The sequence below is a fragment of the Atta cephalotes genome (assembly GCF_000143395.1).
Source record: "Atta cephalotes unplaced genomic scaffold scaffold00046, whole genome shotgun sequence".
NCBI lineage: Eukaryota > Metazoa > Arthropoda > Insecta > Hymenoptera > Formicidae > Atta > Atta cephalotes.
The window spans coordinates 912,731-927,072 of NW_012130110.1; the positions used below are offsets into that span (position 1 = coordinate 912,731).

The following is a 14,342-nucleotide window of genomic DNA, read 5'->3' on the forward strand; positions in this document are numbered from 1 at the left end:
TATATTCCTTTTGTATAGTTATAATTATCAAGATTTATAAAATTAATAAATATTTTAAAAAGTGCTGCTAATCAAGGTGTTTTTTTACTTTATTTTAATAAACAAACTATACATACAATACAAACGTTTCAACTTCTGTTATTCTCAATGTTCAAATTTACAATTAAATTAATAAATGCTGTACATATTGTTAGATATGAAAATAACATATTGTTAGAAATGAAATGAAAATAACAAATACTATTATTTCCATTTTTATCAAGTACCACATTTATTAATTTAACTGTAAATTTAAACATTGAGAATGACAGGTTAAAATGTTTATTATTGTATGTATAGTTTATGTTTATTAAAAAGAGTAAAAACATCCAGCTTAGCTTGTAGTCTTTTCTTTTATATTTATTAATTTTTAAAATTTTTGAGCCTTAGTATCTATATATAAATATGTATAAGTTTTTTCTTTTTTACTAGGTTACGTTTTCAAAAAAAGTCCAGTGATATCAATATGAGAATGTTGTATCTTTCAAAAATATAAAATTATTTTCTAAAACATTAAGAAATCTTCATATAATTTATAGAAATGTCTAAAATGGAATGTGATATATGCCGTCTATGTGGTATTAAATTTGAGTTTGAACATTTGAAATATATCTTTGATGAAGTAACTAATTTGACACAGATAATAAATGAGACTTTACCAATTAAGGTATGCTAATTAATTTACTACTAAATAAGTTTTAAATAATTTACTATAAAATATTACTATCTGTTTAATTTTTTACAGGTTTCACAAGATGATCATTTCAAATATATATGTTTAGACTGTTATGATAAAGTTATCAATCATTATAATTTTATTCAAAATATATTAGTATACTCGAAGGAATGTGAGACAAGAACTGTCTCTTTCTTTGAAGTCAATAAAAATGAGAAATTGGAGGATGTGGTGATTTCTAAATTACATAGTGACATGATATATCCCTGTCCAAATTGCAATAAAGATTTAATAATCTTAATAAACAACAATCCTTCAGATAGTAATCATACATTTCATGCTTCATTGGCTCTTGTAAATCAAATAGAACAATCGCAAGAGAATAATCAAATATCTGATAATGCAGAAGAGTTTAATGTTTGTACATCGAAATCAAGGACACAAGATAAATTATATGAATTATCATTGTATCATGATATTATCAATGAAAATAAAACAAATGATAATAAATGCGATATCAAAAGGAAACATGGTAGCTTGCAAAAAATTGATGTATCATGTAAACTGAAAACTGGTGTAAAGAGAAAGATTCAACAAAGTACTTCTACGAAAACCTTTATTAATCCTACTAAGATGCAGAAATTAGAAGCAAAATTAGATACAATGGAACGAAGTTTTAATGAATTAGACAGTGATTATAATAAATTAAATGTAACTGACTTAATAACATTTCAATCTGTAAACAATGATGTAGAATGTCTTGGTGAAGAAATAAAAAATAAACAGGAATCTAGTACAAGGGATATAATAAAAAAGAAATATCCTAGCAATCTTGGTAAATCGCGAATAATTCGAGTAAAATTAAATGCAAAAGAACAAGATGAATCAAATAGTAATTATGATAAGTCAAATATAACTGGTTTGATAACACTCCAGTCAGAAAAAGATAATATTGAATACACTGATGATAAAGGAATTGAACACAACATAATGGTCGTGACCAAAATGGAAGAAGAATATGTCAATGAGAATGATACAAATGACATTAATATTTCAAAAAATAATGTAAAACAAGAATGCAATTTGTGTGGAGCTCGTTATATTTTACAAGAAAAATATGAGTTTCACATGGAGAGACACAAATTAAATAAAATAGATAAATATGTTTGTACAAAATGCGATAAAGAAACTAAAAATGAAAACTTGTTGTGGGATCACTACCTTCACATGCATAAAAGCTCAATACAATATCTTTGCTTGAAATGTAAAAAAGTATTCATGAAAAAGGCACACTTAATTGCGCATCAAAAAACGTGCAAATTCTCTGATAACGAAACAATGCCAAATATTAAAACAGATGTGGATAACAATCAGAAGATTACTACAAGACCGAGGCGAAAATGCAAAGTCTGCAGAAAATTGATCAGAGATCCTAATGCTATTAACGATGAAGCAATGTGCGCCTCTTGTAAAATAAGAGGAATTTCTCAGCGACAATATTACTGTTCAAAATGTCATAAACATTTTATGCGTCAGGAGAGACTCGAGTTCCACAAAATGCGACATAATGAGAATATGGACGAGTTTATCTGCAGCACATGCGGTAAGGAATTCAGTGGGGAAAATTCATTGTACGAACATTATCTCTTTGTGCATAAGGGATTTAGACCACATATTTGCGAAATATGCGGCAAGTCATTTCAGCTGAAGGTGCGATTGAAGGAACATCAACGAAAACATACTGGTGAGATGCCTTATCAATGTGAAGTATGTGGCTTGCGATGTAGGACTACACATGCATTAAAATTCCACAAGAAGTCTCATGTCTCTAATCGCCACATTTGCGAGATATGTGGCAAATCGTTCCTTAAGAAGCAAAATTGGAATGAACATCTGGAGAGACACTGGAAAAAAGATAAGAATGTATTACTTCCACGAATATTTACGTGTCCTGTGTGCAACGATAATTTGCCGACCTATCGTATGTTAAAGAATCACATGATTGGAATTCATGAACTTGACCGTCAAGATCCTTTAATAATGGATCAAAAACCATTGTACGAATGCAACGAGTGTCAAGAGAAATTCAAGCATCAAATGTCGCTCAAGTCACACAAGGAAAAGGTGCATGAAGGCAAAATTGTACCTCTTACATTTCAGTGTGATATATGCAAAAATGTATACAAAGCCAAACGATTCCTAATAAGGCATATTCAGAGTGAGCACAATGACAATAAATGTCAGCAGTGTGATGAAACATTCACAGATAAAAAAGATCTTGACCATCACGTTTCACTACACAATAGTAAGAAACTGTTCGCATGCGAGTACTCTGATAAACAAAGGGATGCTAGGAACTTACATCATCAAGAACACACGATCATTTTTTACCAATGTGGAGATTGCAACGAGTCATTCGATAGCTATGCTAATCGCTTAAATCATCGCAAAAAGATGCACAAACCCGAGTGACTAGAATGCAAAATTAAATGCGATAATATGCAACAAATTACAATTCATCTGGACAAACATCTTCGTAAAAAATTGAGTAAATTAGATTCCAAGTAATGTTATAAGTGATGTAGTTATACATGTATATGAAAACTATATAAAATAATATATCGATATGTTGCTTCGTCGATGTTTTATATATGTTGAGTTGACAAGTATTTGCTTTTTTGCGTTTTTTTAACTCAAAGTTGTATTACAATATCTTCATCAATAATGAATGAAAATTAAATTTAAAAAAGGATTTTAAAGCTTGAAATCTCTCCTTTAAAAGTTTACCACATTTTTTAAGTTTATATGAGTTTAGTAATTTTTACCAAAAACTACGAGCTGAAAAGGACAGAAAATTTTCTTTTCACTTTATGGGTTTGTAACGTGTCCAAAACAAATTTGAGAAAATTTTCGACCACGTATCGTGAAAACTTGATACTACTTTCCCTACAAAATGATTTTTTTTTAATATTCCTACGATTTTTGATTACTGAGTTATCGCGGATTAAATAAAAGGATCATTTTGACTTTAATTGTTCATAATTCCGTTAAAAATTGTCGTATCGCAATTTAAAAAAGAGATTCTTAAAGCTGAAACTTTACTCTATCAAGATATATTTATATTGGTTGGTAAGAAAGTAATTGCAGTTTTTATTGATAGATGCCTTTTAAAAAAACGCAATTACTTATCAACTCAATATATATATACACACACACACACACACACACACACACACACACACACACACACACACACACACACACACACTACTATACTATATTGTATGCTGATTTTTAAAATACATACAGTGAGAGCAAAAAGTATTCGTACAAGGAAATTTGTAGAAAATAAATTAATTAGCAATTTTATACAATAAATACATTCTGTTCTACATAAACAAATGAATTTCGCATGTATATATGCCTAATTTTAGAAGCTAAATTTTTCGTATGAATACTTTTTAAGCATTCAAATAATATAATTTTTAATTTTCGCTTATTTTTCAGATAATATATTTTGTGTAATTAATACACATCTTTTTGGTATATAATTGTTAAGAAACATACAGTCTATTTTAATTCTTATAAATAAATTATTAATTATCCAACAAGAAATGATCGTCAATTAGACGTCAAATTGATGTTGAAATCATCGTATTTATATTCGAATTATGATTCGAATTATATTCAACATCAATTCGATGACTCAGTTTTTCGCTGGATAATATTTATTTTTTAAAAATAAAGTTTTTTAAAAAATAATTTTCTTTGTATGAATACTTTTTGCACTCATTGTATATGTAGCATAATTTACATAATTCTTAATCGTATGCAGCTGTACCAAATAAATATATAGCTCTTATTCTATAACTCTTAATGATAGTAGATCAATGTCATTACATTGTTTTACATATTTACAGATCTTACATATAACGATAGAATAAAATAACACAAAATATAATAATATCGACTGTTAAGAGTTAAAGAAAAGGGACCTATAAATTATATTAATTATATTAATTATATTATTAGTTTGATTTATATGTACATTTACTTGTATTATATGATTTTTGATGTAATGATTAATATTTTTATATGTTCAATATTATCTTTACATTTATTTTTAATTTGTATTTAGATTATGTTTTCATTATAATGCTTATTATTGTACTTACAAATAAATAGATTTATTGTATTCTTATATAAGTTAATTGTATTCTTATAGATGGATATAATATAGGATCGACTGTGTCATTTATTCATAATGTTATCGTTTGACACTAATGTTATGCTTCATATACGCGATATAATCACTATTGTAAAGCATTATTTAATAAACATTAATTAAAACAATACAATCTTTGAAGGAAAAGAAGCGATAATGTATGTGTAAGTCACTTTTTTAAATTCAATTTGAGGTCAACTTGCAGTCTACTGAAGTAAATATATTGGAAAAAACTTTTTGTCTCTCAAAATCATAATTAAGTGACGACTTACACTACTGTGACTTTCACTTTCACAATAATTATCTAATTGTATACAATTATGTATATTTGAAATATATTATTATTAACAGCATAATCTCCCGAAAAATAAAAAATACATAATGGTAGACATGTATTTGAAATATTTTTATTTGAAAAACAGTATGTGTAAGACAATTGTATTTTGTTGTATTTTGTATCTCAACGAAGCACATGAAAATATTTTGTCTCATGGAAGTATATGAAGATATTTTGTATTTTGTAATTCAAATATTAAGATCAACAATCAATTTTATTATTTGAACAAAAAAAACAACACTAATCTTTCGATTTTAAATACGCAATATTTTCATGTGCCTCGTTTGAAATATAAAATACAAAGTACTTGCATAAATTGTATTTTAAATAAAAGTATTAAAATACATGCTCAGCTCTGGATATATCGTGCAAACATTCGTACGTTTGCATCACGCAACATCGTTGAAATGAGAAAGCAACACGATCATCTTCATTCAAATTTAAATGGCTACTACCGTGCGCGCGTCACGCAGAAATTTAAATGGACGCAGCAATGTAAAAATCAGGTGGTTGCCCATGGTGTAAGTCCATGGACGTACAATCAAGACAGATTTTCAATCGCAACGATGAAATATATCGATGATATATCATCGCAGAATCAAGAAATAATTGATATTGCAGCATGATGCACGTAAATTTCGAAAGAAATGCTCAAGGTTCGTCGAGTCACGTGTCATTTATCGAAAGTCAACGTAAAAAAAAACACGCGACGGGACTACTTTCTCGCGGAGGGATATCGGCGAGAGGTTCATCAACAAGTCGATATTCGAACGATTTAACCGAGTCAAACCGATCATTCCTCTTTCGCGGACGGGAACAGGCACGACGTGACTTTTCGTGCCGATCCATCGAGGAAGCTCGCAAAGGTGAACGATTTTCCACGAGGTCTACCGTCGCGAAATTTTCGCGTAGGTAAGAAGGTTGCATGTAGGGCGCACACAAGCGTACATCTCGATTCGCGACGACCGAGGCAGTTCATTGGACGAAAACTCAAGGTGGAACGAGCGATTCGCGGCCGCGCACTCATACTGCTATGCGATCGCAAGTATCTACACGTTAATACGAGCAGCGGTTTTGTATTCGATGCAGAGTCGTCGCGATTCGTCGCGGAACCCGCTTCTTCCTCAAAAATTGTATTCTTTACCTTTTATTCCCATCAATCGCAATCGCACTGATATGAATTTTTATTAAAAAAAAAAAACAACTAATTGCTGCGATATAGAAATTAATAAGGAAAAATGTTAATCAACGTTTAGTTTATTAAGAGCATCGAAATGTAGTGATTGAAGCGTTCGTTTTATAAATCATTTATTCACAAATGAAAAATATCTGTATAAAAAATTGTCCAACAAAAGGATGTTGTATTCTTTATAAACGACTCATATATCTGTATTTATAGTCAGACCTTATATTTAGGATTTCCTTAAATTGATCTTTAGATGTTCAGTAGAGAATAAAATAATTCGTAGAGCGCAATCTAAATATAAATTTAAAGAAGCCTTAAATATAAGACCTAACTATGAATACGGGCATTAGATGGTTTAGGCTTTCTATTTCACGAGTCGTTGAATCGGCGGGTCGAGTGAAAGTTGGGGCAGCCGAGATGTCTTGATACGGACATGGTTACCGGGTACAGCAGGCAGCACTAGCAGGGCGCGGGCCACGACACGAGACGCGAGACGAACAGAGGGGGACTCGCGAGTTCGCACGCATATACCGGCAGCGTAGATTGGCGCACGGCCAACACAGCGAATTCGTTCGCCGGCTCCCAACAAGAACGCGTCGTCGCCGACATATACAGCGTGAGCGCCAACCTAACCGAGGGGGAACATACATATAGATATAACCGCTATTAATCCTACGGTCGTGGGCGAGTCGGTTCGTGAAAATGGCCGGGGAAAAGCGCAGCCAGGATCAGGACGAGATCTCACTCGCGAAGACGGTACTCATCGACATCGAAGGCACCACCACGAGCATCAGCTTCGTGAAGGTAAAAGGGCCACAAAGGCGAAGGAAACGGAGCGCGACAATGCGAATGTGTCTTCGCGAAATCAGACCGTGCCGGGGTCATTCTCGTATCGCTCCATTCCGGGGAGCGGCCTCTTCGCGTTATTTTCCCAACCGAGAGATTTATTTCGTGAATAGTGTCGGCGTTTCTCCATAATGTGCTTGCGGTTCCTTTTTTTTCCCCTTTCCCATCCCTGGAAAGTCATCGAAGTCTCGGCGAGAAGCTCGGCCTCTTCGCTCTCGTCGCGGCGTATATACGCGATCGAATTCCACGGCGGGTTATTGTCCTCGCGTCGGGGCGGTGTGCCGGCTCGAATCGCGAGTTTTCGGCCGACCGTAAGCTGCCGCCGCCGCCGCCGCCGCCACCGCCGCCGCCGTCGCCAGCCGCTGCCACCGCCGTGTTTTGTGAGACGGAAAAGAGAAGGCATTTTGAGCTAAGGATATCGGTTCGCGTTTTCAGTCAAAAGAATTTACAACAATTTACAACTAATGATGGTCAAAGCGGTAGTAAGAGTACAGTTTAAAAACAAATGCTATAATCTTTTTATAGACATCAGTCGCGCTGATATATGTATATATAGTATATATACATATATGTACACATATATATATATATATGTATATATACTATATATATGTATATATACATATATATATATATATATATTGACGCGACGCGCCGAGACGCCACGGAACGCCGTCGGGAAATACAACGGGACACGCGCATGATTTTTCCCGGTGAACGTTTTGCGCCGGCGACGGCGCTTATGAACGCGGCTTGTTTCTCTTGCAGGAGACTCTCTTTCCTTATGTGCGTCAGAATCTAAAAGACTACATTGAGACGAAGTGGGAGGATGAGGAGTTCAAGCAAGATTATGAAAAGTTAAAGGAACAGGTAAATATATGGAATTTTTACCAGTCAAAATAGATGGATATAAAAATTTAATAGGATGAAAAAAGTGAAATTTGCCTTTGAAATTGTGAGAGGAATTTATATGACATTGTATTAAAGTATTGGATATTTTTTCCATTTTTTTTATATATGAACATTTTTAATAAATTAAATATGTGGAATAATTTTTATTTATAATTTTTATTTATAATTTAAAGAAAAATTGAATGACTTATTGTAAACAAAAGTTTTAGAATAAAATCTTTTGTTTTAAGATGTTGATAATAAAGCTTAATAAATATAAAAAAAATACATTTAATTGCAATTAATTTAATAATATAATTGAAAATAAAAATCTTCAATCAAAACAACTATTTTGCTACAAGTAATGAATAAGTTTATAAAGTCTTGTTATAATAAATTATTAAACGATTACTTTTTTTATTCTTTTAAGACAACAAAATTTTTAATGAAAGTTATAAATAATAAGTCTGTCCTTTTTTCCTTTATCATCCTTTTAAAGTTAGTCAACTACTCTTTCTTTCAGCCTGTAATATGAGTACAATTTTTAATTTGTATAAAATTAATCCTTTATCTTTAATATATTTATAATATCTTTAATAAATTCTATAAACACTATTTTTTTTATATTTTTTTTATCTACCGTGTACATTTCATAACATGTATATTGCTTTGTTCTTTACATTAAACATAGATAATTTTAGATAAAGAAGAACTGATAGAGAATACATTTTGAAGTAAATTTTATAAAATCTCATTTTTTTTAGATGTTCATTTTTAATAATAACTCTTTATTATTTTTATCAATTATCTTTATTACTTTTTTATCAATTATATATCACTTACCAATGGTTTAATAATATGCTTTTTATAGGCAAAAAAGGACGAAGAAGAAAAATTGGAAGGTTTTGCAGCAATTACTGGCGATAAATCCGAAGAGGAAAAAGATTCACTTTTGAAAAATGTTTTGTGGCAAATGGATAACGATCGTAAGACAGCTGCTTTAAAGCAATTACAAGGACATATGTGGCGTGAAGCATATAAAACTGGCACAATTAAAGGACAGTAAGTGATTCTATCTTATTATTACTCTGATTTTCATCTCTATATTAGATAATTTGATTAATTCTGTATGTATCTTTATAAATCTCTGTATGCTCGTTCACATAGAATATTAGCGAGCCTACATAAACGATATTACATAGTTAAAATATATCACACAAATATGTTAAAGACATCCATAATATATATGTTTAAAAAAATCATATAATATACTATATTATGTAATTATCACAAATGATGAGGTGAATAGTAGTATTTGGGCTCACTTCAGTATATCTCACTTATATTCTTTATACATAAGATTTCTATTATATATGCATAACCATTTTCTGTAATGCTTGTATTTTTAATTTTATATTTAATAATGTTAATAATGTTAAATTTATTGAAAATTACTTTTTACCTAAACAGCTATTATTATTGAAAAAAAAATGGTTTTGCAAAAAACCATTTTTTCCATTGTAATTCTTTAAAATAATGTTTGCAAATTAAATTTCATTATAAAAATAATTGCAATCTAATAAAAAATGATTATAAAATTTTGTCAAGAAAATAAAAAGATTTAAATTAGTTTTAATATTAAGCTTCAATAGAATACCTCTTGTTTAGCATTTATGAGGATGTTCCTAAAGCGATTGAATCATGGACAAACAATGGCCAAAAATTATATGTCTATTCAAGTGGCAGTGTTGAAGCACAGAAGCTCCTTTTTGAATATTCTATACATGGTGATTTGCTTAAGGTATTCCGCAATAATATTATACTATAATGTCCTATAAAATATCTTGAAGTATTGGTATGAATTATAATATAATATTTTGTCCTTTTTTTAGTATTTCAACGGTTTCTTTGATACAGAAATAGGTGCAAAGCAAGAAAGTGACAGCTATAAAAATATATTAAGTAAAATCAGTGAAAATCCTTCTGATGTTGTTTTTCTTACTGATGTTGTGAAAGGTTCGTACATTTAAACTGTTTGAAGGTGGCTCAAAAATACAAAATATAAATAATAGAGAGCATACAGCCACAACACTAAATGTTTTAAACGGAAATCATATATTTAAAATTATAATATAATAAAATGTTTCAGTCAAGATTTAACTCTCATCAATACATAACAATATCAAGATGTTGAAAAAAAAAGAACTACATAAAATTAACAATTTTCATTATTAATTTTATGTATTTCTTTTTTTTTAACATCTTGATATTGTTATATACTGATAATGGTCAAATTTTAACTGAAATGTCTACGTTATTATGTTATAATTTTAAATATATAACTTCCGTTTAAAACATCTAGTATTGTAGTTGTGTGTTCCCTACTATTTATAATTCGTACATTTCCTTTCTTTCTGAATGAGAAAATAAATGTGAGAAATAAAAATAATTATAAAAAAAATTTTCTATATTAGAATAATTGATATATTCTATATCAATTATCATCCATATTTGGATGATAATTGCAAATATCTTTGCTTATTCTTTTCTTTCTTTAATCAATAACAGAAGCTGCAGCTGCCAAGGAAGCAGGTTTATCAATAGTAATTGTAGTACGTGAGGGTAATGCTCCACTGACTGATGAAGAAAACGTTACATATACAACTATTAAGTCCTTTTTGGATTTGACATTTCAATCGTCTACAAAGCGGCAAAAAATAGAAACGACAGATGATAAAGTTGATGAAGGTACAGCTGACGTTAGTGAGCCAATGGACACTTCCGAGGATGTAGAAATGTCCAATGTCAGTGATAAAAAAGTTGAAAAAAATGATGCAAAAGAAGTAACTGAATCGATAGAAAAAGAATGTGCAAAGGACCAACCATCAGAAAGCACTTCAATTTCATCAGGACAAGTGGAAGAATCAGCAATAGATGAAAAAGACGTTTCAAATACTGAACAGAAGATAACAGAATCTAATGTCAAATCCGAGGAGAGCATAAATGAGGAATCAGGTTCCTCTGAAAACGCAAAAAGTGACGTGAAAGATGATGTCACACCAGCCACAAAAGACAATGATAAAGATATTGCAGAGAAGACTGAAGAAAATTTAGATACAACTGCAACTGAAATTACTGCAGCCGATGATTCCATGGACGTGTCCGTACCAGAGTCTGCATCAAAGTCCGAGACCACTATCACGTCTTCCGAAAAAAAAATCGAAGATTCTACAGATGTTACAAAAGATACACAAGCTGAAGATGTCGATAAAACTGAAACGATTAAAAGTGATGAAAAGGCAGATAACATTGTACCACAATCACAAACGTGTGACAAAAATATAGCAAACAAATCTGAAGAATGTGTGACAGCGAAAAAAGATGAAGTAAAGGAAGAATCAAAGATTGTTTCAGATACATCTGAAAGCGAGAATATTTTAGCAAAGAGCGAACAGGAAGTAACAAAAATGGAGATAGCAGTAGATGTCACAGAAAATGGGGAAGCTACAGAAACAGCTACGGAAAAAACTACGGTATCGGAAGCGGTAACAGAAACAGAAGAAACAGTTACGGACGTAAGGAAAGAAGCAACCGCATCAACTGAAGTATCTGCAGAGAAGAGTTCAGAAATAATTGCAGAATCTGAAAAAGCTGATGAAAAGGTCCAAACAATGGAAACGGAGACTACTGATGCTGATAAATGCGAGAATGAAACTACGCAACAAGAGACAATAAAAGAAGAGGAGACAGTGAAAGAAGAGAATGTAGTGGATACGAAAGACAAAACTACGGTAGATTCGGAAAAGCAAAAACTCAATGGAACCACACAAAACGGAAATACGGATGTGCCAGTGTTGGATGATAAATTACATAGTAACGGACTGAATGAAGGGCCATCGAAGGAGACAACGAACGAAGACGCGGCGGCGCAAAACGGTGAGCCGGAGAGTTTGTCAGAAAGTAGTGCGGAATCCATAAAAGTTAAAAAAGTCGTCGATTCCGCTGTAGCCGACGGTGCCGGAGAACCCGACGTTGTTCCTCCTGTAGTTGTAGCGGCGACGTCTTAACTTTGTTCTTATACAGTTTAAGGAGCCCTTCATGCATAACCCCAATCCACAAGTACTTATTCGCAGGTATAAACTGATATTAATTGAAATCCCATGTATACTTTATGTAAATCGTACTACGTCAAAAACGTAACGCGCTACTTTAAGATGCAATTCGTAAATCGTTTGTTTTGGCGGCTCTATAAAGAAAATAGAAAAAATAGTATAATACGGAAAGACGCTTCAAATTTTTTTAATTGTTTAGATATCTACAACTATACAGATATTTTATTTGATGACAATTTCTATTTGTATCGGTGTCATTAATGTTTTACATTAACTCGAATATATGCTGCTTTTCTATATTGCGAAGGACTTTTTACCGTTAATTCTTTCATGTTTGTCTTTTATGGTTTTCAATTACTGTAATAATTTTTACAAAAAGACAATGAATTGTTATGATTAAAGTTACAAAACTTTTTTAGTTGTAATTCGCACGTGATCGATCTAAAAGTAATCAAACGTGTCATCCGCATCAATTACTACGTATTCTTGAGGGGCTTTTTTCTAATATTACTCTACGCGACATGTCCGACATCTTTTTTATACCGCCTAAACAAAACAACTACGCCTATACATGAAAACTGATAGGATAAGTAAATTCAAATAGAGTTGCAGTATATTAAAATATCGATTGTATCTGTGCCAAATGAATTTCACAGTTTGAAATCTTGATTTCTTTATTTTGTCCCTTTAATATTTTCTTCTCTTTGATAATTTTATAAATGATATTAAAAGATCTGGTCGATGTTTTATTTTACTGCTACAACAATGAAACCGACTAAGAATTATTTTAAGACTGTATTGGTATCGCCTTTAACAGTTGCTGTCTTGTAGATTATATCATAGATCTTCGTTGCGCACAGCATATTTAACTTTGTGAATTGATAAATAATGCATTTTAAGTCTGAATATTTGTAGATACATCGCACAATAAGCTTCACTCAATTACGTTAGTTTTGTTCGCGTTTTTTTTTTATGTAAGGTGATAAAAAATTGTTTAATATTAGAATTTTTTGTATCGATACGCTTTCTTCCATCGTTTTGTCTGCCTAACATGGTTCGCGTAATGTAATTTTCTTTTTAATGATTGTTGCAATACAGAACCGTTAACTATACAGCTTATGTCGCGAAATATTTGTCAAGGAGCCTAAAAGAGTGTACTTTAACTCTTGTATTCTACAACTTTGTGATTTAATCCGTAAGCTGCTGAGTTTTAGAAACGAATGGCTCTATATGATTACTTAAATAAACTGATCCAGTAATGACAACTTAAAAAAGTCATGTAGTCAATTGGATCCATTCTCTTCTATATTTAATTATATAATTTAGAAGCATTCGCGGAAAAGCATATCGATTCGTAGATTTACTCTGTCATTCCTATAATAAATTAATATTTTGTTACAGTCTACATGTGCAGAATGCATTTATATTATCGCTTTACAATTAATTTATTAGCAAATTTAATTGCCTGCATTACTAAAATATTTTAAAAGCTGCTATACATAAAAATCTCTAAGAGCAAATATATCTGAATTTTAAATGCAAAATATATGCATTTTAAGTTATAACATTCAATATATATATATAATATATATTGTATGTTTTATGTGTAGTAGTTTTTTGGTATGCACTTTCATATGTGTGTACTTCCACATGAAATTGCGATAGATAAATGATGATAAAAATACTTTGCATCAGCTAGTGATTTAAATTATGGATGCAAAGCGATAATGTAGATATATTGTATGTAGACTATTGCTCATTTTTGTGATGCTCAACATGATTTTGAAACATATATGGAATCAATATTAGAAAATAGCAGTTAAAATGAGATCGTGCAGATTTCGGCAGAAAATCGATACTATTATTTTTATTGTTATTCGTTATGTCCATTCCTATTAAATTGACTGTGATTTATGAATATTGATAGACATAGGTTGCTCGAAACGATGTTATCAATACGCGAAAACGATCGTCTTTGTCGGGTGATATTCCATTGCGATTATTTTTATTCAGATTTAGTGTGTCCGCGT

At 31.2% G+C, this 14,342-nt stretch overlaps 2 protein-coding genes across 2 annotated transcripts; both read left to right on the top strand.

Moving 5' to 3' along the window:
• Positions 1-580: 580 nt before the first annotated feature.
• On the top strand, positions 581-3,187 carry LOC105622572 (zinc finger protein 17-like). The gene is made up of 3 exons (XM_012203989.1): positions 581-706; positions 785-1,508; positions 1,689-3,187. Exons 1-3 carry the CDS (start codon positions 581-583, stop codon positions 3,185-3,187), a joined length of 2,349 nt encoding a protein of 782 aa, XP_012059379.1.
• Positions 3,188-7,165: 3,978 nt separating this feature from the next.
• LOC105622504 (enolase-phosphatase E1) lies at positions 7,166-12,267 on the top strand. The gene is made up of 6 exons (XM_012203920.1): positions 7,166-7,267; positions 8,078-8,179; positions 9,072-9,262; positions 9,869-10,001; positions 10,093-10,216; positions 10,769-12,267. The coding sequence occupies exons 1-6, from the start codon at positions 7,166-7,168 to the stop codon at positions 12,265-12,267; spliced, it is 2,151 nt and encodes a 716-aa protein (XP_012059310.1).
• Positions 12,268-14,342: the final 2,075 nt, after the last annotated feature.

Bases quoted from the DNA above. Each gene is read 5' to 3' on its own strand.
- LOC105622572 (XM_012203989.1), top strand. From the start codon at position 581: ATGTCTAAAATGGAATGTGATATATGCCGTCTATGTGGTATTAAATTT. The intron at 707-784 runs GTATGCTAATTA...AATTTTTTACAG, and splicing joins ATGAGACTTTACCAATTAAG to GTTTCACAAGATGATCATTT. The intron at 1,509-1,688 runs GTACAAGGGATA...CTGATGATAAAG, and splicing joins AAAAAATAAACAGGAATCTA to GAATTGAACACAACATAATG.
- LOC105622504 (XM_012203920.1), top strand. From the start codon at position 7,166: ATGGCCGGGGAAAAGCGCAGCCAGGATCAGGACGAGATCTCACTCGCG. The intron at 7,268-8,077 runs GTAAAAGGGCCA...TTTCTCTTGCAG, and splicing joins CGAGCATCAGCTTCGTGAAG to GAGACTCTCTTTCCTTATGT. The intron at 10,002-10,092 runs GTATTCCGCAAT...TCCTTTTTTTAG, and splicing joins TACATGGTGATTTGCTTAAG to TATTTCAACGGTTTCTTTGA.